The sequence below is a fragment of the Littorina saxatilis genome, linkage group LG7, assembly GCF_037325665.1.
Source record: "Littorina saxatilis isolate snail1 linkage group LG7, US_GU_Lsax_2.0, whole genome shotgun sequence".
Taxonomy (NCBI): domain Eukaryota; kingdom Metazoa; phylum Mollusca; class Gastropoda; order Littorinimorpha; family Littorinidae; genus Littorina; species Littorina saxatilis.
In genome coordinates this window covers 51,049,806-51,072,858 of record NC_090251.1, presented here as the reverse complement: position 1 = coordinate 51,072,858, position 23,053 = coordinate 51,049,806, and the positions used below count along the sequence as shown (strand labels likewise).

At 44.5% G+C, this 23,053-nt stretch overlaps 2 protein-coding genes across 2 annotated transcripts; one reads left to right on the top strand and one right to left on the bottom strand.

Annotated features, from left to right (window-relative positions):
- Positions 1–994: 994 nt before the first annotated feature.
- LOC138971745 (snRNA-activating protein complex subunit 3-like) lies at positions 995–9,393 on the bottom strand (the record flags this gene model as incomplete). Its single annotated transcript, XM_070344543.1, is given in 7 exon segments — positions 995–1,162; positions 2,118–2,200; positions 4,896–5,033; positions 6,558–6,668; positions 7,780–7,873; positions 8,468–8,563; positions 8,891–9,393. Coding segments are annotated over 7 exon segments (890 nt in total), but the record flags the coding sequence as incomplete, so codon positions are not given.
- A 2,005-nt stretch (positions 9,394–11,398) lies between these two features.
- LOC138971748 (uncharacterized) lies at positions 11,399–23,041 on the top strand. Its single transcript, XM_070344545.1, has 4 exons — positions 11,399–12,029; positions 14,552–14,603; positions 21,063–21,227; positions 22,209–23,041. Exons 1-4 carry the CDS (start codon positions 11,839–11,841, stop codon positions 22,335–22,337), a joined length of 537 nt encoding a protein of 178 aa, XP_070200646.1. The 5' UTR covers positions 11,399–11,838; the 3' UTR covers positions 22,338–23,041.
- Positions 23,042–23,053: the final 12 nt, after the last annotated feature.

Sequence of the window (23,053 nt, the reverse complement as noted above, 5' to 3'; positions counted from 1 at the left end):
ATTTTTCAGCAAGACCGTATACTCGTAGCATCGTCAGTCCACCGCTCATGGCAAAGGCAGTGAAATTGACAAGAAGAGCGGGGTAGTAGTTGCGCTAAGAAGGATAGCACGCTTTTCTGTACCTCTCTTTGTTTTAACTTTCTGAGCGTGTTTTTAATCCAAACATATCATATCTATATGTTTTTGGAATCAGGAACCGACAAGAAATAAGATGAAAGTGTTTTTAAATTGATTTCGACAATTTAATTTTGATAATAATTTTTATATATTTAATTTTCAGAGCTTGTTTTTAATCCAAATATAACATATTTATATGTTTTTGGAATCAGAAAATGATGGAGAATAAGATGAACGTAAATTTGGATCGTTTTATAAATTTTTATTTTTTTTTAACAATTTTCCGATTTTTAATGACCAAAGTCATTAATTAATTTTTAAGCCACCAAGCTGAAATGCAATACCGAAGTCCGGGCTTCGTCGAAGATTACTTGACCAAAATTTCAATCAATTTGGTTGAAAAATGAGGGCGTGACAGTGCCGCCTCAACTTTCACGAAAAGCCGGATATGACGTCATCAAAGACATTTATCAAAAAAATGAAAAAAACGTTCGGGGATTTCATACCCAGGAACTCTCATGTCAAATTTCATAAAGATCGGTCCAGTAGTTTAGTCTGAATCGCTCTACACACACACACACACACACACACACACACACACACGCACAGACACACACACATACACCACGACCCTCGTCTCGATTCCCCCCTCGATGTTAAAACATTTAGTCATAACTTGACTAAATGTAAAAAAAAAGACCACAAGCTTATGGAGCTTTTAAACTTAACAAAGGATGGACGCTATCAGTTATACCTCTTGGACGTTAAATTTCTGTTAGCACTCTGTTGCTGCTAGATTTTCACTGGGAGGAAGAGACCCGAATTTCCAAGTGATGGGACAATTAAGTTTTAAAAATGAAATGAAAAATCGACTGACCTGAGATCTGTGAAGATGATGACATGCTCACAGTTCCCCTGATGCTGATAGAGGTAGGGAACACCAAGCTGAATGTTGAGGTCCAGGAACAACGTGTCCTCCATCTTGGCTTTGCGGAACTCGGGGTAAGATTCATGGTCGTTCTCCTTGGCCCACTTGAGAATGGGTCTGTGGCATGATGAGAAAGAGATGAATGTTGCAGCGTGACACAATGATACAACTCCACAATAGGAAAATGATGCACAGTCAACTGAAATGGAGGCGGTGTGTGTGTGTTGGTGTGTGTGTGTTGGTGTGTGTGTGTGTTGGTGTGTGTGTGTGTTGGTGTGTGTGTGTGTGTGTGTGTGTGTGGGTGTTGGTGTGTGTGTGTTGGTGTTGGTGTGTGTGTGTGTTGGTTTGTGTGTGTGTTGGTTTGTGTGTGTGTTGGTGTGTGTGTGCGTGTATGCCCCCAGGCCTCCCTAGCCTGCTTAGTGCTTTTGATTATGTTCCATCAGATTTCAGGTTTTTTTTCCTCCCCACCTGGACCCTGCTTCCCCCTTATAACAAACAAAAAAAGTGGTTGGTAAATGATATGTTATCAGGGAAAATTATACTGTCTAACAGTTAAAACAGAGCATGCTTTTCACAAAAAAGACGGATCACAGATCCAATTTTCTGTTTCATCTGAATAGATTCTTCCCACATGCGTAACCGTGCAGGTAAAACAGTCTTGTGTCAAAACGAATCAAGGACCCTGGGAATATATATCTACCTGATAACAATCCCATGGTTTTTATGTGCATGACCGATTTTTCCTGCCATTTAGGCAGCCGTACGCTGCTTTCGGGAGATGCATGCTTGGTATATTCGTGTTTCTATAACCCATCGCACTCTGATATGGATAACAGGATATTTTTTGGTACTTACTTGGTCTTGTGCTTGCGTGTACATTTATTACAAAGGGGGATAAGGCATTAGCAGGTCAGCACATACGTTGACCTGGAAAATCTGAAAAATCTCCATCCTTAACCCACAAGACGCGGCCGGGATTCGAACCCACAACCTTCCTCTTGGGACACCGGCATCTTATACACTAAGCCACTGGGCTCGTCACACAAAACATGCAAACAATGCTGCATCTTACTCGCTGTAGTCTCTGTTGTCTGCCTCTCTCATGTCATTGTAGAACGTGTTCTCAATAAACAACATGCCAGACTTGTAGGTATGCTGAAAAAGAACACAACATTCTATTAGAAACCTCTTCCTACAAATTTACACACAGGCATGCACAAAAACACACTGGTAAACTACTCCGTTTTCTTCCTTTATATTATAACTAGCCAGAATACCCAGTTCCGCCCGGTTGTCACTGACGTCAAACCAAAAAACTACACATGCCCATGTACACCCTTCGTGTACACTACATTGGGGTGTGCACGTTAAAGATCCCACGATTGGCAAAATTGTATAGGCATAGATAAAAATGTCCACCAAAATACCCGTGTGACTTGGAATAATAGGCCGTGAAAAGTAGGATATGCGCCGAAATGGCTGCGATCTGATGGCCGATGTGAATGCGTGATGTATTGTGTACAAAAAATTCCATCTCACACGGCATAAATAAATCCCTGCGCCTTGAATATGTGCGCGATTTGAATTGCATAAAAAAATAAAAATAAAATAATAAAAATAAAAATCCCTGCGCTTAGAACTGTACCCACGGAATATGCGCGATATAAGCCTCATATTGATTGATTGATACACCCAAAAATGTAGGAGGGGAGGTGGGAGGGGGAACAACTCCTGCTCAAATATAACCAAATTCCTGCACGCTTTCATTTTCTCCATTTTCATGACTTTATTGTCCCATCGCTCAGGGATCGCGTTTACCGGTAATTTCCGGTATTTTACCGGTTAAGATTCGCCAATACCGGAAAAAATAGTGGATGTCGGTCAGACGTACCGATTGTTATTTAGTTTGACAGGTAAAAAAAAAGTAGTAATTACAAAAATCGTTTGTCAGTACGAGAGAGAGAGAGAGAGAGAGAGAGAGAGAGAGAGAGAGAGAGAGAGAGAGAGAGAGAGAGAGAGAGAGAGAGATTTGGATGGCTTGTTGTGACAGCGCTACAATGTTGCGATTATGTCTCCATTGATGACACTTGATGTCAAGGTGTCAAACATGACGTCAAAAATCAGACATCATATGCATACTTTTCGCGCCATTTCTTTCGGTTCCCGGTCCATGGTAAAATCTTTCAGTTTATGTTAAGGGACGGCGTCTAGGCTATAGCCGACATAGCATCATACCGGGAAATCACGTACTCACACCAGCTTAGATCTTTGTCTACATACATACAGTTGATTATTGTGAGGCGAGTCGATTGCGATGAAGAAGCAACGATCTTTACTGTCTTTTCTACCCCCAAGTGGTGAGAAAAGGCCTTTGAATGAAGGAACTGAAAGTGAAAGTACTTCACGGCCTAGTACATCTGCAGAGCCCGAGTCTCAAGCGGCGGCAAAGAAACCAACATCGGCATCTTCCACTGACTGTCAAACGATTTCAGGAAAAATGGTGCAAAGAGTTTCTGTGGTTGCGGACAGAGGGGGAGGGGGAGAACTTTCTCATGTTTTGTGAAGACTGCAAAAAAACACGTCCAAAAAATGGTTACACAAGAGGTTGTCGAAATTTTCAACATTCATCTCTCGAAGACCATTCAAAATCGCTAAGTCATAGAAATGCTGTTGGCTCTGCGCGTGAAAACTTTTTGACAACAAAGACTAGGCGAAAGTGAAACTGTAACAGTAAGTAACTAGTGCGTAAGTCTTCCAGTGGCGTGGTTACTATTTGCTTTCCTATTTTATTTCGGAAGTCTCTCTCTCTCTCTCTCTCTCTCTCTCTCTCTCTCTCTCTCTCTCTCACAGCGGCTGCTGATGTGTCACTGTCAAGTTGTGCGACAGTTGCTTTGAGGGGGGGGGGGGGGGGGGGGAGAAAAAACGTCCGCATATCACTGACATTGATTTAATGTATTATAAGTCATTGTTTGTATTTTACTGGTTGCCTTTGCAAGCTTACCGATTTTCGTGAGAGCCTTGTAGCCAGCTCATGACGTCATACCGGTTTGAAAAATACCTAGCGCGATCACTGATCGCTGGGAAAATCCGGTCACTTCCTCCCAGCAACTGAGTCGTGATACTCGGGTGTGTGCGTGTTTAGGTGTAACCTGCCACCTGCACTTATGGTAGAATGACCGAGGTCTTTTGCGTGACACAGTTGTGAAACGGGGGTGGAACATGGATATATCAGAAAAAACAGAGTTAAATTCCTCCAGAATGCTGAATCAGCTCTCATCAGAGACAAGCAAGCAATGTACCCTCCATCTGCCTTCTTTTAGTTGCAAGTTCAGCTGGAGATAGTAACTTCATTACTTCAATGTCCTCGTGCTAAGTTTTTTTCTTCTTCTTCTTCGTTCATGGGCTTAGACTCCCACGTTCACTCATGTTTTTAGCACGAGTGGATATTTACGTGTATGACCGTTTTTACCCCGCCATTCAGGAAGCATACGCCGATATCGGGGGAAGCATGCTGGGTATTTTTGTGTTTCTATAACCCACCAAACTCTGACATGGATTACAGGATTTTTTTCGTGCGCACTTGGTCTTGTGCTTGCGTGTACACACGAAGGGGGTTAAGTCACTAGCAGGTCTGCACATAAGTTGACCTGGGAGGTCGGAAAAATCTCAACTCTTAACCCACCAGGCGGCAGCGACCTGGATTCGAACTCACAACCTCCCGATTAGGAGGCCGACATCTTACCACCACGCCACTGCGCCCGTCAGTTTGTTTCATTCAACTGGGCTGAGTTTAAAAATGGGTAACATAGATTTTTCGTCAGCAGCAGCTTTTAACACAAAATGGCCATACCTTAGCGGGCGTCAGACCCTCGTTAGAAACGTGAGGAAAGTCGCTGAAGTCTCCAGCCACGGCGTCGTCCTTGACACACACGATGTTGTCCTTGAGGTCCGTCAGCGGCTGCGTGCCCAGCACGAGAAACACCTCTCCCTGGGGGGACCACAACAACACGCGAATGAGACATAGGCCTTGCAAATCGACAAGTAACAAGAAGGGCAAAGCCCATACGACTCACATGCTTTACACATTTTTCCTACCAAAATACATGTGACCTTGACCCAAGGTCAAGGTCATCCAAGGTCATGCAACACAAAGCTGTTAATTCAAGACATAGGAAGTACAATGGTGCTTATTGGCTCTTTCTACCATGAGATATGGTCACTTTTAGTGGTTCACTACCTTATTTTGGTCACATTTCATAAGGGTCAAAGTGACCTTGACCTTGATCATATGTGACCAAATGTGTCTCATGATGAAAGCATAACATGTGCCCCACATAATCTTTAAGTTTGAAACAGTTATCTTCCATAGTTCAGGGTCAAGGTCACTTCAAAATATGTATACAATCCAACTTTGAAGAGCTCCTGTGACCTTGACGCAAGGTAAACCAAACTGGTATCAAAAGATGGGGCTTACTTTGCCCTATATATCATATATAGGTGAGGTATTGAATCTCAAAAACTTCAGAGAAAATGTGAAAAATGTGAAAAATAGCTGTTTTTTAGGCAACATTTATGGCCCCTGTGACCTTGACCTTGAAGCAAGGTCAAGATGCTATGTATGTTTTTTGGGGCCTTGTCGTCATACACCATCTTGCCAAATTTGGTACTGATAGACTGAATAGTGTCCAAGAAATATCCAACGTTAAAGTTTTCCGGACGGACGGACGGATGTCCGGACGTCCGGACGGACGGACGACTCGGGTGAGTACATAGACTCACTTTTGCTTCGCATGCATGTGAGTCAAAAATGAAGACGATGATTCACACTGTTACCAATACATGTTGAACCCCCCTTTTAGGAACCCCCCAATTTAACACTCCCTCCCTTTTTTTCCCCCAGACATTCTGTTCATAACCTCTGTTAATTTACCCCCGTTTTAAAACTCCTTTCTCAGATTTTTAGAGATCTTAACGTGGGGGTTCCACTGTTCTCAGATCCTGGTTCTGAAATCACAGTAGAACTCTTCCTGTGGAGAAAACGGTCAAGAGAAAAATCGACTAAACTTAAACACCACACCATTCACACACGAAAACAAGCAAGTGCACTTAAGTCACTAAGCCTATAGTAGTTACACAGTATATGTGTACTACAAATTAATTCTGAAAACTCTGTCCCTGAAGTTGAATATATTAATTTCTCATCACAGCAGTACTTTATTCCATTTCATTTTTGCAAGAACTGGACATAGATGTACTTCATGTACAAATCAACTGAATCAACGTTTAACTGGTAAGGCAAAAAATCCATGTTGCGAACAACTCTCCGCTGCCACTTGCAACATCCAAACAATCTGAACAGTCAATCACCCGAAACGAACTCAATCTCCCAACCACTATGTTTGGTAAAAAATCTGAGAAAGAAGACAATCATTTTCACTCAGTCCAAACTAATTCTTACAATAAACAAAGTGACAAAGTCTGTCAAGCATGTCAACACTATTTATAGACACACCTTTGGCAAGATGGCCGCTTTAGTGCGCTGACGATGGACCTTGACTGTAAGCACAACATTCGGATGCGGAACATTCTTGTCAGGCGCAATTTCATTCAGACTCTGTGGTACCTGCACAAAAGTTTGTTTTGAAAATAATAAGGGGATCCTGAAAAAATAGCACAGTTGAAAGAAAGTGGACATTAAGAGGTAAAACACAAAGAATATAAAAACACAAAGTATATACCAGTCATTAAAGTGTCCTATGAACAAAATCTTAATCAACAAAACCCTTCAAACTGAAAGTGTGTGGATTTTGTGTCTGAAACGGGCACAAGGTACAGAAGAAGATTAAGAAGAAGAAAGAATTTTTTTTCCATGCAATAAAAAGCAAGAAGGGCAAAGCCCATACGACTCACATGCTTGACCTTGACATGACCTTGACCTTCAGGGTCAAGGTCAAATAACTAAACCTAGCAATGACATCATACACTAAGAACTGCTTTACACATTTTTCCTACCAAAATACATGTGACCTTGACCCAAGGTCAAGGTCATCCAAGGTCATGCAACACAAAGCTGTTAATTCAAGACATAAGGAAGTACAATGGTGCTTATTGGCTCTTTCTACCATGAGATATGGTCACTTTTACTTTTAGTGGTTCACTACCTTATTTTGGTCACATTTCATAAGGGTCAAAGTGACCTTGACCTTGATCATATGTGACCAAATGTGTCTCATGATGAAAGCATAACATGTGCCCCACATAATTTTTAAGTTTGAAACAGTTATCTTCCATAGTTCAGGGTCAAGGTCACTTCAAAATATGTATACAATCCAACTTTGAAGAGCTCCTGTGACCTTGACCTTGAAGCAAGGTAAACCAAACTGGTATCAAAAGATGGGGCTTACTTTGCCCTATATATCATATATAGGTGAGGTATTCAATCTCAAAAACTTTAGAGAAAATGTGAAAAATGTGAAAAATAGCTGTTTTTTAGACAACATTTATGGCCCCTGCGACCTTGACCTTGAAGCAAGGTCAAGATGCTACGTATGTTTTTTGGGGCCTTGTCATCATACACCATCTTGCCAAATTTGGTACTGATAGACTGAATAGTGTCCAAGAAATATCCAACGTTAAAGTTTTCCAGACGGACGTCCGGACGGACGACTCGGGTGAGTACATAGACTCACTTTTGCTTCGCATGTGAGTCAATAAAAAGGGAAACGACATATTACCTGCACCACATCTAGAACTCTGTACTTCATCTTGTTTATCACAAACAGCTTGTAGTCGACCATTTTACGACGCTCAAGATCACGTTCTTGGTACCTGCAATTTGGTTAGAAGTGTTAGAATTGCGCGAAAAACTTGTAGATCAGTCATAATGTTATGTTTGCTTCTTACTGTTACAAAAGATTAAATAAGAGATAAAATACAAAAATGCATTTGAACCTAGTTCTATTTATCTTTCAAACTATCTAGTTAGCTTGCTAAAGCTCTGCTAAAAAACAAACAAAACACACAAAAAACCCACACAGATTCCATGTCTGCCAGACCAGTAGAGTCCCAAATAACAGTAACAGCTATTGTGTTTTCAGCGTAGCAATAGGGTCCAATATTTAGACGAGACAAGTATAATTAATGCCGACGAGTCGCTTTGCAACAAATTCAGTAGACAAGCCCCATGTCTTGTGAGCACAAATATTGCACGTGTTCATTCCTCCTGGATAAAATTGTGCTTGTTTTAATATATCTTTTGAATCGGTTATTAACTTATTTTTATGTTTCATTTTGACATTTGAAGGTACTGTACCTCAGGATCCTCCCAGTACATGAGATGTCAAACACTGTATGAAACAAAACAGAGCGACTTATACACTTTATTGTGCGTTTAAAATGTTTCCTTTCGAATGAGATACTGACTTGACACAGGTGAGGTCCAGATCTTTGGGCAGTCCTTTCATTTTCAGCAGGTCGTCTTTGTCAGCAGGTTCATCGCCACATTTCAATGTGTCCATACTGAAGAATACACACACACACACAGGGATAATTCATGAATGTTTTCACAGAAAAATTAACAATAATTACAGTAGTCCTCTGCTAATATGTAACTAAAGCTAGTGACTGTAAAAACTAAAATGATTTGTGGAAATGAACAAGCTGTACGATACATCGTCAAGGCAATGGCAACCTTAGTAGTTAAATCGGAAATACAGGTCTCCATCATAGAAGCAATGTTTTAGAAATTAGTGTTTGCTGATTTATTTGTCACTTTTGTGTGGAAAACACAGGAAATGTAAACACAGGGTGACAGGCCTTCACAACAAACAAGCGCCTGTTCCTCACCTGCAAACGTTGGAAAGTTCCTCAGCCAAATCAGTCGGAATTCCCATTTGTCCCGCGATGTACACATTATTATTTTTACGTTCAGGGATTGGTTGAGATAGAGCAGTGACTTCTGAATCCCAGGACTGAAAGAACTTCCTTACATTGATTACTGTACCTAGCCCAGACTCTTCTCTTTCGCTTTCGTCTTGAGCCTCCATCTTGAAATACAAAAGTATGGAGCACGTACACGGAAAGAAATATATTAAAATTTAAAGGATTTTCTGGAATTCTAAAAAAAAACAAGTTTTCAAACGCTTAAGTTTAAGATTACCCATTAAAATGCAAGTTTATAATGTTCAATGTTTTATAAAGGATTCAGTTATATTACCGATCCTAGCAAGTTCAAGTTTTTTCAATGCACAGTCTGAATCGCGGGAAAACTAGAAACAGCAGACGACGCACTGGAGGAACTGAGTGAACCGGCGCGAGACACACACGATATATTACGGCGCCCTGTTGATAAACACAACAGTAAGAATGCTGCTGAAAGTCACGCATACATTCAACAGTCTTTTAAGACTTGATCAAGTCTTTGGTAACTCAAAACCATGTTTGGCACATGTCCGTATAGCGCGCCGCCGGCCGCATTGTCGCACAAGTCTGTGCACGGTGTGCAGTGTGTGGGTGTATGGTGTGTCTTTGTGTGTACGGGGCAGGGCCGGACTACCGGGGGGGTTATGGGGGTTGCGCAACCCCCCCTAGCCTAAACATGTACCTCACTTATTTAAAACATTTTTTATTATTGTTTATTTTATGCCGTTTCATGCAAGGAGCGACCATTTTGCTATCTCAGAATATGACCTACCCATCAGCTTCAGGGGGCTTCGCCCCCTGACCCCCACTGGCAACCCCCCCCCCTCCTCTTAGCGCTAGTCCGGCCCTGCGGGGTGTGGGTGGGGTGTGGGTGTATGGTGTGTGTGTGTGACTGACTAATGGATTTTTACGTCCTCTTTGGACTATTTGGCCTATCTTGGGACAGATATGAATGCAATGGACACATATGAACGTTCACGTTGTTATAGTAGTTCTGGAAAGCTGTTGTTTCAGGATTTCAAAAAGGGGATGAGCGTGAAATTCAGTTTCAGTTTTTGGAAGTCGTTAGTCTGACTTAGTTTTGTGGGGTCAGTAAATGGTCAGTCGGTTTTTTATCTTTTTTTTAAATTTTTTTTAAAGTCAGTGGAGCCGGTTTTCAGTGTGCGTGATTACCTTTTATTTATACTGACTATATTATATTAAATACTGGCTAAGTAACTAATTAAATATGTAAATGGTCACCCCCCAGAAAAAAATCAAGAAATCAATATACATACATAAAGAAGTTAGAAGGAAGGAAACGAAAGAAAGTCGGAAAGAACGAAAGAAAGTCGGAAAGAACGGAAAGAAATAACTAATTAGGTGACTAAATATATTAGACTAAGGAACATTGCCAGCATTTGCTTTTGTCCTGTTGACAGCGAGCTATGCTTTGAGTTTTTAACACTTTCATTGCGGTTGTGAGAAAAAACCCACAACACTTGAAACTGACGATGATGTGCGGCCGTGTGTGTCAGTGATGGCCGGTGTGCCGGGTCAGCCTGTGTGTGTGTGTGTGTGTGTGCCGTGTGTGTGTGTGTGTGTGTCATATGTGTGCCGTTTGAGTGTGTCGGTGTCACAGTGCCGTGTCTCAGTGACTGACTCCACACATCGACATTGACACACTGACACAACACACTGATAAGCGTACAAAAATAAAGTAATAACACACACACACACACACACACACACTGTGCCCATACTGACACTGTGCCAACACACACACTGACACGCACGCACACACCGCAATGACATATGCTCACACACACTGTGACACGCCTCTCGCCGGCCGGCATGCTTGACACGCACGCACACACTGACTGGCACACACATACACGGCACACTGACTGTGACACACAATGATACACACACACACACACACACACATGTAAATACACACGATTCGATTCGTTGATGACACAACCATTTGTCGAAAGTAGCGTAGGCACCCGGTCTGCTCCCCGCCTAAAAAGGCCAGTGCTGTTCCGTCTTCAAGGGACTGCGTGGGTTTCATTTCGGAGTTTTCCTTCTTGACGAGTTTCCTTCCATGGATGATGAGCCTCCTCTACCCTCGTTTTGAATTCAGAGTGGTCTTCTCTTAGGATAGCTTTGTTTGTTTGTTTGTTTGCTTAACGCCCAGCCGACCACGACTGAAGGGCCATATCATGGCGGTTTAGGATAGCTGCCTGCCAGGGTTGACGAGCCTATCCTGCCCACACACACGACAAACACGCACGCGCGCTGTATGATTGGCCGTGGCTTGTCAGTGACTCTCCTTCCCGGCCCCCTCCCCTCCAAGCCGTAGAGTGCTGTTCCCTGTCGCACGTGCCATCACACTGGGTGACGTCATCAACAAGTAATCCGGCGCGTCATAGTCGAAGTCATTGACGTAATTTCTGACATCGTCATTCAGACAAAGATGGCGGGCTAGAAAAGTTCAGCCCGACTGAGTAGCTCCTTTTGTGAATCTTGTGCGTGTTAGAGACGGGTAGGCTGACTCTGAGAAGTGAAGGCGATGTTTAATGCTCTACAAAAGCGCTGATTTGATACTAGATCTGAAGTGCATGATTTGACAGTCTACAACTTCATCTGAAAATAAGGGCTACTTGAAAAGTGGTGCTTTCATTCAGTCGGCACGAAGCATTTTGCTTTTCACGCCGAGTTAGTCTAAGAAATCGGTCTTCTCAATTAGCGCTGGGAAGCATTTCCTTTTCAAGCAGAATCTGCATCTGTCACTTTACTATAGTCTAGCCGCTGTAGCTGGTCCGCTACTGACAATTCAGTCAGGTGACTAGCGCAGTTCAGCAGAAAGGGGATTGCCCACCAGCACAACAATGTCACGTGAATATGACCAGTACAGGTATAAAAAGGCCTACCAAGACGTACTGGATAGATTCAGGCAGAGATGGTTCTGCAAGAAGTGCGACAGATACTGTCCAAATTGCGCCGGTAGATCGTGTCTCATGTGCTGTGTCCATTCCCTGGAAGCCACGCAGTATCCGGCCGACCAGACGCTCTGGGGCGGGTATGTGTGTTCAGTTTAAGATGAATTCGTCGATGAATGCGCCTGGGCTTTATTTTTTTCTGTATTTCTGCTAAATAAATATCAGTTGGTTAGTTCAGTCACTTAACAGGTAAGCTGGTCGGATTTTTTGTTTGTTCATGCAAGTTTCGCGAAATGGTTGTAAAAGTTCCCGCGATTTACGGCCTACCTTTCCCCCAAAGTGAAAAGGTTGGGCAATTCTGTCAAAACTGATGACGGCTAACTTTTTGGCGATTTGATCAGCCCTGCCGACGCACTGATGTAACGACATCCCTTGCCAGCTAGTGAATTAGGTTGATTCAGTGGTTGTTAGGTGGTTGGTCACTCTGCATTTTTCTTTGAGTGGCCGGAGCAATGCTCGCTACTTTATCCTTTGCTGAACTGGTGTGATCCTAAGTTTCTGGATATGTTGTCAGCGAGGTTTTGGTACCTTCAAGTGTTGCTTGCTCAATCTCTGTGTGTTTGTCGTGTGTGTGTGCCGTCTGTGTGTGTGTGTGTGTGTGAGAGAGAGAGAGAGAGAGAGAGAGAGAGAGAGAGAGAGAGAGAGAGAGAGAGAATTGAATTGAATTGAACTTTATTTAACAAGGATTAAGATTTAAGGCTACGCCTTTTCTTACAATCTGTCCTTGGGACGCATAGACACACAATTATATAATTAAAAATTTTAAATTAAAAAGTTAACCAACAAGAAAAGGAGGTCGGAAAACTTCAGCACGTGATAATAAAGATGATGATGATGATGATGATGATAATGATGATAATGATGATGATGATGAAGATGAGGCATGAAGAGCATACATATGTGGTTATTCATAAAATCAAATGCATACTATGCAGGTAATTGGGTGGGTGGCCGAGTGGTAACGCACTTGCGCTCGGAAGCGAGAGGTTGCGAGTTCGACCCTGAGTCAGGGCGTTAGCAATTTTCTCCCCCCTTTCCTAACCTAGGTGGTGGGTTCAAGTGCTAGTCTTTCGGATGAGACGAAAAACCGAGGTCCCTTCGTGTACACTACATTGGGGTGTGCACGTTAAAGATCCCACGATTGACAAAAGGGTCTTTCCTGGCAAAATTGTATAGGCATAGATAAAAAATGTCCACCAAAATACCCGTGTGACTTGGAATAATAGGCCGTGAAAAGTAGGATATGCGCCGAAATGGCTGCGATCTGCTGGTCGATGTGAATGCGTGATGTATTGTGTAAAAAAAAAAAAAAAAAAAAAATCCATCTCTCACTGCGCCTTTAGTTCGAGTCTGGAGATACGCGCGCGATATAAGACTTCATATAATAATAATTATAAATACAAGCTGGTAGCAATCGAACATCGAGAGAGAGAGAGAGAGAGAGAGAGAGAGAGAGAGAGAGAGAGAGAGAGAGAGAGAGAGAGAGAGAGAGAGAGAGATAGACTGGGGTTGAGGTAACTTCAATGAGAAATGTACACGTGGACTGGTATCACAACATCAAACTACGTGAAAAGATGAACACGTTGAGAATAGTTTCACTGAGAACTAGGAGCCCAGCTCAGTAAACATCCACCTAGACATTCATGTATCTCAAAGCATCGAAAGAACATCTAACAACTCCGTAAAACAAAATAAGAACACACGAGCACACAACAAGAAAGAGGCAACCAAAGGCCTCCACAACAGTTGCAGCCTCTCCGTGCCGGAATAGGGCGCTGGTGCAAGTGGGAAAGTGGGAAATATCGCAGGACCAAACCGTCAAAGAATCAAAATGTTTTTCAGATAATTCATCTTAATTCTGCCAGGAAATCAATGAAATATAACTGGCGATTACATGCTTTTTCCATCAGCTAAACGAACGCATAATCTTACTTTTCGATAAATCAGTTTTGAGGTAAGACCAACTCAGCGATGATTAAAAATTAAAGGATGCTCGTGTAATGATTTTCCTTAACTCAGAAACCGATTTCAACATTAAAATTGAACGTTATTGTTTTTTTCTTTTTCAAATGTCGTGGTTTGAAATCCATATAGCAAGCACTGACATATGCCGGTGTACATAGATCTACACAAACACCTACACGACAGAAGGAATCATGTACTGTACATAAATGTCAGTATGTTCTGAATGTTCCTTACCCTTTTATATCCAAGTATCTCTTATTACCACTTTTATTTAGATGAGCGAGAGTGTGCGGGGGGCGGGAGGGTGGTGAACCACTGAACATAAAGGGAAAGTTTGTGTGCGCGCCTGTGTGTGTTTTTTTTAATTTAACACAAATGTCGCCAATGTTTTTACAGAGTGACGTTAAATAAACGATTTTATCATCATTTATTTGAATGTTCTGTATGTATGATCAACGAAGGCGCATTGATCCCACAGATACTCACACTGGGTCATCTCATTGCAACCTCATGGGTCAGTCATTGTTCTTTTACAATCATTTATTCGTTCTGACAGGAGAAATCTCAGTCATTGTTCTTTTTCAATCATTTATTCGTTCTGACGGGAGAAATGAAATAGATCTTTTCTTTTTTTCAGGGAACTGAGACCAACACCCATTGGAATAACACACCAGGACAGCCTGTTCAGGGTAAGAATGAAATCGTACACAATAATATGTATTTATTGTAAGAATGAAATCGTACACGATGATATGTATTTATTGCATGTATTGACATCTACAAAACTGGTGGCCCACGGAAACCAAAAGTGACACAAATTGAAAGTGTTGATGAATACCTGAACGGCATTTTTAAGGACTTGGTGGCCGAGTGGTAACGCACTTGCGCTCGGAGGCGAGAGGTTGCGAGTTCGACCCTGCACTACATTGGGGTGTGCACGTTAAAGATCCCACGATTGACAAAAGGGTCTTTCCTGGCAAAATTGTATAGGCATAGATAAAAAATGTCCACCAAAATACCCGTGTGACTTGGAATAATAGGCCGTGAAAAGTAGGATATGCGCCGAAATGGCTGCGATCTGCTGGTCGATGTGAATGCGTGATGTATTGTGTAAAAAATTCCATCTCACACGGCATAAATAGATCCCTGCGCCTTGAGTCCGAGTCTGGAGATACGCGCGCGATATAAGACTTCATATAACATTTGTCTGAGACTGTTGAGACACGTACCCAGCCACACAGTTTTGCCGGTAGCTGTGCAATTAATTTGCTGTACTTTAAAGAACGCTCCTTCTCACACCATCTCACTTCTGGCTTGGCTTTCACGTGGGATAAGACCATCCCTTGCAGTGGTGAGTTGGAATGTTTTGATGAATTAATTAATTCATCAAATAAATCCCACTCCGCACAGAGAGCACCCAGGCGGTTTCGGGCATGTGACCAAGTGTAGGCAGGGCTGGACTAGGCGAAGAGGAGGGGGGGGGGGGGGTTGCCAGTGGTGGCCCAGGGGGATGTCCACCCTGGCGGCAGGGGCGGATCAGTTCATTTTATTACTGGTTTTTTTCAAAAGTATATTGTGAAGATATGGGTGTGAAGGCGCGAAGCGCCGAGCCGACGGCGCGAAGCGCCTAGCTTGCTAGGGGGGTCCGGGGGCATGCCCCCCCCCCCCGGAAATTTTGAAAAAAAGGATGCAAAATGGTGCAATCTGGTGCATTCTGAGGATGATCATTACCAGTTTCAGGCAGCAGATTTTGTCACTGATTAATACCCCAAAAATTGAAACTCAATGTAAAATAAAGAAATGCATACCTCATTCAATATTTTTATTTTTTGGCTGGGGGGGGTCCGGAAACCCTAGAACCCACTCCCCCCACTCCCCCTCGTTGTGGGGGTCAGGGGGCGAAGCCCCCTGAAGCTGACGGGTAGGTCATATTCTGAGATAGGAAAATGGTCGCTCCTTGCATGAAACGGCATAAAATAAGCAATAATAAAAAAAAATAAATAAGTAAGGTACATGTTTAGGCTAGGGGGGGGGGGGGGGGGGGGGTTGCGCAACCCCCATAACCCCCCCGGTAGTCCGGCCCTGGTAGGGGTGGTCTTATCCCATGTGACCAAGTGTAGGGGTGGTCTTATCCCATGTGACCAAGTGTAGGGGTGGTCTTATCCCATGTGACCAAGTGTAGGGGTGGTCTTATCCCATGTGACCAAGTGTAGGGGTGGTCTTATTCCATGTGACCAAGTGTAGGGGTGGTCTTAATCCATGTGACCAAGTGTAGGGGTGGTCTTATCCCATGTGACCAAGCGTAGGGGTGGTCTTATCCCATGTGGGGTCCTGATTTGGCCTATTATGGTCCGCTGGACCCGAAAAGCAACAGCAAATAAATAAATAAATTATCCCATGTGACCAAGTGTAGGGGTGGTCTTATCCCATGTGACCAAGTGTAGGGGTGGTCTTAATCCATGTGACCAAGTGGAGGGGTGGTCTTATTCCATGTGACCAAGTGTAGGGGTGGTCTTATCCCATGTGACCAAGTGGAGGGGTGGTCTTCATCCCATGTGACCAAGTGGCGGGGCGGTCTTATCCCATGTGACCAAGTGTAGGGGTGGTCTTATCCCATGTGACCAAGTGTAGGGGTGGTCTTATCCCATGTGACCAAGTGTAGGGGTGGTCTTATTCCATGTGACCAAGTGGAGGGGTGATCTTCATCCCATTTTAAAAGTGGAGGGGCGGTCTTATTCCATGTGACCAAGTGGAGGGGTGGTCTTATTCCATGTGACCAAGTGTAGGGGTGGTCTTATCCCATGTGACCAAGTGTAGGGGTGGTCTTATTCCATGTGACCAAGTGTAGGGGTGGTCTTATCCCATGTGACCAAGTGGAGGGGCGGTCTTATCCCATGTGACCAAGTGTAGGGGTGGTCTTATCCCATGTGACCAAGTGTAGGGTGGTCTTATCCCATGTGACCAAGTGGAGGGGTGGTCTTATCCCATGTGACCAAATGGAGGGGTGGTCTTATCCCATGTGACCAAGTGTAGGTGTGGTCTTATCCCATGTGACCAAGTGTAGTGATGGTCTTATCCCATGTGACCAAGTGTAGGGGTGGTCTTATCCCATGTGACCAAGTGTAGGGGTGGTCTTATCCCGTGTGACCAAGTGGAGGGGTGGTCTTATGCCATGTGACCAAGTGGAAGGATGGTCTTATTCCATGTGACCAAGTGTAGGGGTGGTCTTATCCCATGTGACCAAGTGTAGGGGTGGTCTTATCCCATGTGACCAAGTGTAGGGGTGGTCTTATCCCATGTGACCAAGTGGAGGGGCGGTCTTATCCCATGTGACCAAGTGTAGGGGTGGTCTTATCCCATGTAAAAGCCTGACCCATTCTGAGATGGTGAGCCCAACTATTTTCACGAGAAGTGTGGCTCAGAATCGGTTTTTGAGCAACGGTGCCACCACAGAGAAATACTAATCTCCTGAACTAACTGTTCAATCTTACTTTTGTTTGTATTTTTGCCAGACGGAACACAAGAACAGGGAGACTTTCAATGAATAATGGAGGAATGATTGTGGAAATTCTGTTAAAGTTAATAAATTTTATATTTAATTTGTTTTGTGCATACGGCACAGAAGAAGGAGAAGAAGAATTGCAATGCAAATCGCTCTCAGTCAATAGCAAACGCAATGTGCTAATAGTGTCATAGAAACAAAGAAGATAAATGGGCGTTTAGAACAGATGGTTAATATATCAATTTCTCATTTCTGTTCGTCTTTCCAGGAAGGCGTTCGTATAACATTTAACTACATACGTTTTTTCTTTGAATTTGTTGTTGCAATATTTCATGTTTAGCTGTTTCAAGGAGCAGTTCTTTTCAATTTCATTTTGTTCTTTTTCGCATTGCCTGCGTTGAAAGGCTCACTTTGAAAGAAGTTGATGTGTGTGTTTTGCGAAGTTTTCATTGTAATTGTTGGTGAGTTGTTTTTAGTTTTAGTTTGATCACTTTCTCTTGTATTTTGGGAATACTGCATGCAACGCCGGAGTAGAGTGCATATATAGACATTGAGACAGAGAGACCGACAGGCAGAGAGACAGACAGAGGCAGGCAGAGACAGACAGGCAGAGACAGACAGGCAGAGACAGACAGGCAGAGAGACAGGCAGAGAGACAGGCAGAGACAGACAGGCAGGTAGGAAGGCAGACAGAGACAGGCAGAGAGACGGGCAGACAGACAGGCAGGTAGGAAGGCAGACAGAGGCAGGCAGAGAGACGGGCAGAGACAGACAGGCAGGTAGGAAGGCAGACAGAGGCGGGCAGAGAGACAGGCAGAGACAGACAGGCAGGTAGGAAGGCAGACAGAGGCGGGCAGAGAGACAGGCAGAGACAGACAGGCAGGTAGGAAGGCAGACAGAGGCAGGCAGAGAGACAGGCAGAGACAGACAGGCAGGTAGGAAGGCAGACAGAGGCGGGCAGAGAGACAGGCAGAGACAGACAGGCAGGTAGGAAGGCAGACAGAGGCGGGCAGAGAGACGGGCAGAGAGACGGGCAGAGACAGACAGGCAGGTAGGAAGGCAGACAGAGGCAGGCAGAGAGACAGGCAGAGACAGACAGGCAGGTAGGAAGGCAGACAGAGGCGGGCAGAGAGACAGGCAGAGACAGACAGGCAGGTAGGAAGGCAGACAGAGGCAGGCAGAGAGACAGGCAGAGACAGACAGGCAGGTAGGAAGGCAGACAGAGGCGGGCAGAGAGACGGGCAGAGAGACGGGCAGAGAGACGGGCAGAGACAGACAGGCAGGTAGGAAGGCAGACAGAGGCGGGCAGAGAGACAGGCAGAGACAGACAGGCAGGTAGGAAGGCAGACAGAGGCAGGCAGAGAGACAGGCAGAGACAGACAGGCAGGTAGGAAGGCAGGCAGAGACAGACAGGCAGAGACAGACAGGCAGAGGTAGACGGCAAGAGACAGACAGGCAGAGATAGACGGCAAGAGACAGACAGGCAGAGATAGACGGCAAGAGACAGACAGGCAGAGACAGACAGGCAGGTAGGAAGGCAGACAGAGACAGACAGGCAGCGACAGACAGGCAGAGACAGACAGGCAGGTAGGAAGGCAGACAGAGACAGACAGGCAGGTAGGAAGGCAGACAGAGACAGACAGACAGAGACAGACAGGCAGGTAGGAAGGCAGACAGAGACAGACAGGCAGGTAGGAAGGCAGACAGAGACAGACAGGCAGAGACAGACAGGCAGAGACAGACAGGCAGGAAGGAAGGCAGACAGAGACAGACAGGCAGAGACAGACAGGCAGAGACAGACAGGCAGAGACAGACAGGCAGTTAGGAAGGCAGACAGAGACAGACAGGCAGGTAGGAAGGCAGACAGAGACAAACAGGCAGGTAGGAAGGCAGACAGAGACAGACAGGCAGGTAGGAAGGCAGACAGAGACAGACAGGCAGGTAGGAAGGCAGACAGAGACAGACAGGCAGGTAGGAAGGCAGACAGAGACAGACAGGCAGGTAGGAAGGCAGACAGAGACAGACAGGCAGGCAGGAAGGCAGACAGAGACAGACAGACAGAGACAGACAGGCAGGCAGGAAGGCAGACAGAGACAGACAGACAGAGACAGACAGGCAGGAAGGAAGGCAGACAGAGACAGACAGGCAGGTAGGAAGGCAGACAGAGACAGACAGACAGAGACAGACAGGCAGGTAGGAAGGCAGACAGAGACAGGCAGAGAGACGGGCAGAGACAGACAGGCAGGTAGGAAGGCAGACAGAGACAGACAGGCAGGTAGGAAGGCAGACAGAGACAGACAGGCAGGTAGGAAGGCAGACAGAGACAGACAGGCAGAGGCAGACAGGCAGGTAGGAAGGCAGACAGAAAGACATTCGCACACACACATCATAGTGCACGAATGGACGACGTGCATACATAATGGGCGGTTCTGGTGAGGTTATGCCCCCTCTTTCTTTCGGCCGGCTGGTAACTGGCGCCACCTCGCGGCAAGATCACACGAGAAAGGAAAAAAAACTTGCATTGGTCCCAAATAGCATATCGGTTTGGTAACAGTTCGTGTGTAAGTCGTGCATTTTATACGGTAAACAGACAGTGGTCGGTTCTGGTGAGGTTATGCCCTTTCTTTCTTTTGGCTGGTAACTGGCACCACCTCGCGGCAAGATCACAGGAGTTGTCTCGCGTTATCACCCCAGAAGCGTTCTTTGCACGCACAAACAACTTTCCTGTTTCCAGAACGTACTCAATAAAACGTGTTTCTGGGCGGTGAAAGAAAGAAAGAAAGAAAGAAAGAAAGCAGAAACGATCGAAGGAATAACGTATTGAAGAGAAAGGAATACCAAGGGTCGAATCTTTGTACTCCATCAATGTCTACCTCGTAATGAAAACATTCATATTTTTGCGTTATTATCATTATCCCGTAACGTCTTGCATCAGTGCTACAGTTCACAGTCAAGGTAGCGAATGGTACAGACCAACGGGTACATATCAAGCACTCCTTGTCTGCAAGGCACGTGCTCTTAAAGTGACGGACAGTATCCCAGAAGATTCGCGTGGCAATAATCCCTACAGGCTTTTTTCGCGAATAATCTCAGTGAAGCGTGTTCTCCGTGTTGGTTTAGTGTATGATCCGAGAATGTGTCCGTATGGTGATCGGTTGATGGGGTTGAGGTTAATGGAATCTTAATGGGCAGTGGTGATGTGCTCTGAGCTCAGACATATGTATAGAACTTTTGGTTAACCTACAACGCCATTTCTACGTCTGATTGTGAATTAGTTATACATCCAAAAACTAAGCAGTACATACAGGCTGTGTGCACTTTGAGATTGATGGAGGAACACACACACACACACACACACACACACGCACGCACGCACGCACGCACGCATACGCACGTACCTGCCACGCATGCGTACGCACGCACATACGCACGCACACACACACACACACACACACACACACACACACAGTCTCTCTCTCTCTCTCTCTTACACACACTCTTACTGTTTTAATTCATTCATTTAATTGCACAATAAAGTGAACGTTATTGTTATTGTGTGGCAATGACACGTTTCAGCAAAAGGACTCATAAAAAATTTACGATTAATCTCTACGATGATAAAGCGTTTTGTTTCCTCTCTCTGCAGAACTCGTTCCAAGCCAAACCGTACCACGTGGTACATCCCGAGTGGATCAGCGAGTCTGTTAAGGACCCCACCCCCAAACCCCTGGACCGTCCCCCCTGGCCCTGGGAGCAGCCCCGCTACAGGGTCAACATGCAGATCCCCATCACCTATGAGTCACCTGTACAGGTAAGATAGATGTCATCTTACAGGGTCAACATGCAGATCCCCACCACCTATGAGTCACCTGTACAGGTAAGATAGATGTCATCTTACAGGGTCAACACGCAGATCCCCACCACCTATGAGTCACCTGTACAGGTAAGATAGATGTCATCTTATTGGGTCAACATGCAGATCCCCACCACCTATGAGTCACCTGTACAGGCAAGATAGAAGTCAACTTACAGGGTCAACATGCAGATCCCCACCTGTACAGGTAAGATGATAAAGGTAAAGGTAGTCCCATAATCATTTTTGGTCGTATGGGAGGGAGATGTTGGAGATCTCAACTACTCTCGGGGCCAGATTGAATAGGGCGGTGCCCATCTCATCTCCCCAGCTGCCTCAGTTTGCCTTCCCCGGCCCTGAATAGGGTCAGGTACCCATGTCCAGCTGGGTGGACTGGAGAACGCTCGGAAAAATCAGGTGTTTGAATCTGCCCTGGATTTGGGATCGAACCCCCGATCACCAGCGTGAGAGGCATGCAAGCGCGAAGATAGATGTGAACTAACTGCCTCCGCACTGATCCATCCACACGCCTAAACCCCTGGCCAGCCCCCTTCCCCCCTCCCAATGAGACGTACGTGCTCTAAACATACACATAACCAAAGTTTGTGAGAGTTCCACAGAACCAGTCTCCTGACACCTGAGAAAATAAGAAGCATTGAGGTAGACGACTTTCATCCACATTCCTATCACAATGTCTTCTTCTGCATGTACTTCTGTGTTTCTTCTTTTTCTTGTCAATCAAACATTGTTCTGTGTTCGTGGGATGTGACTCCCACGTATACTTGTAGCTCAAGTGGGTTTTCACGTGTATGGTCGCGCCCGCCCTCCCCCCCCCCCCCCCCCTTCCCTGCCATTTAGGCAGTCATACTCTGATTCCGGAGGGAAAAATTCACAATTTGATCTCACAACTTGATGGTATATGTTTGTTTGTTTTGTCAGAAAAAGGAAGGCGAGGAGGAGGAGAAGAAGGAAGAGGAGTATGACTATGCGATGGAGGTGCCCCCATTGTCGTACCACCTGACCAATGCCTACAGGTCTGTCCACCCTGCCTACGTCGAGCGGTACTGACCGGCCAGCCAAGACTCCTTATTCCATCTACACCAACAGGCGGCAAGAGGAAAGGAAAAGCGCTGAAGTCCTCTCACAAGACATGTCTGGCAGCCGCAGCAAAAGAATATTCCGGCCAACGAAGCGAACAATTATCATGGGGAAAAGTCACGTCAACTGGGACGAAAATTAACGTTGTACAGCTGCAGTTATTTTGTGGCAGTTCATGCAATGTGAAATTGAAGAAATACAAGAAATCAACTGAGCCATCTTGATTCTTGTGTCAAATTGAACAAAACAGCAAGTAAATGATGCCAAATATTGTCTCACATGTGCATGAACAAAATCTGTAATATGTTATTCTCTTCGAAAAAACATCCTTCTTAGTACACCATCACTATACATACTTTATCCATGCATTCCTTCAACGCAAATAAGAAATGAAAATTGGAAAAGATAAAAATGATGAACTAAAAAGCTTTTTAGAATAGCAGTGTGGCTGCGTATTAAATATCTTGCAGGAGATATTTGACTCGGTTCTATAGATTTCTGTAAAAAGCAAAAACAATTGTAAGTGAATGTGTATTTTAAATGTCCTAATGAACCACTTCTAATGATTCAGCACCAGCTGGTGGGGAGATTTTGATAGTTATATATATATATATACACATGTGTAACGAAGTTGTCATTATACTGTTAAAATAAACTTTGTTTTATCAGAAAAATTCTGTGAGCCT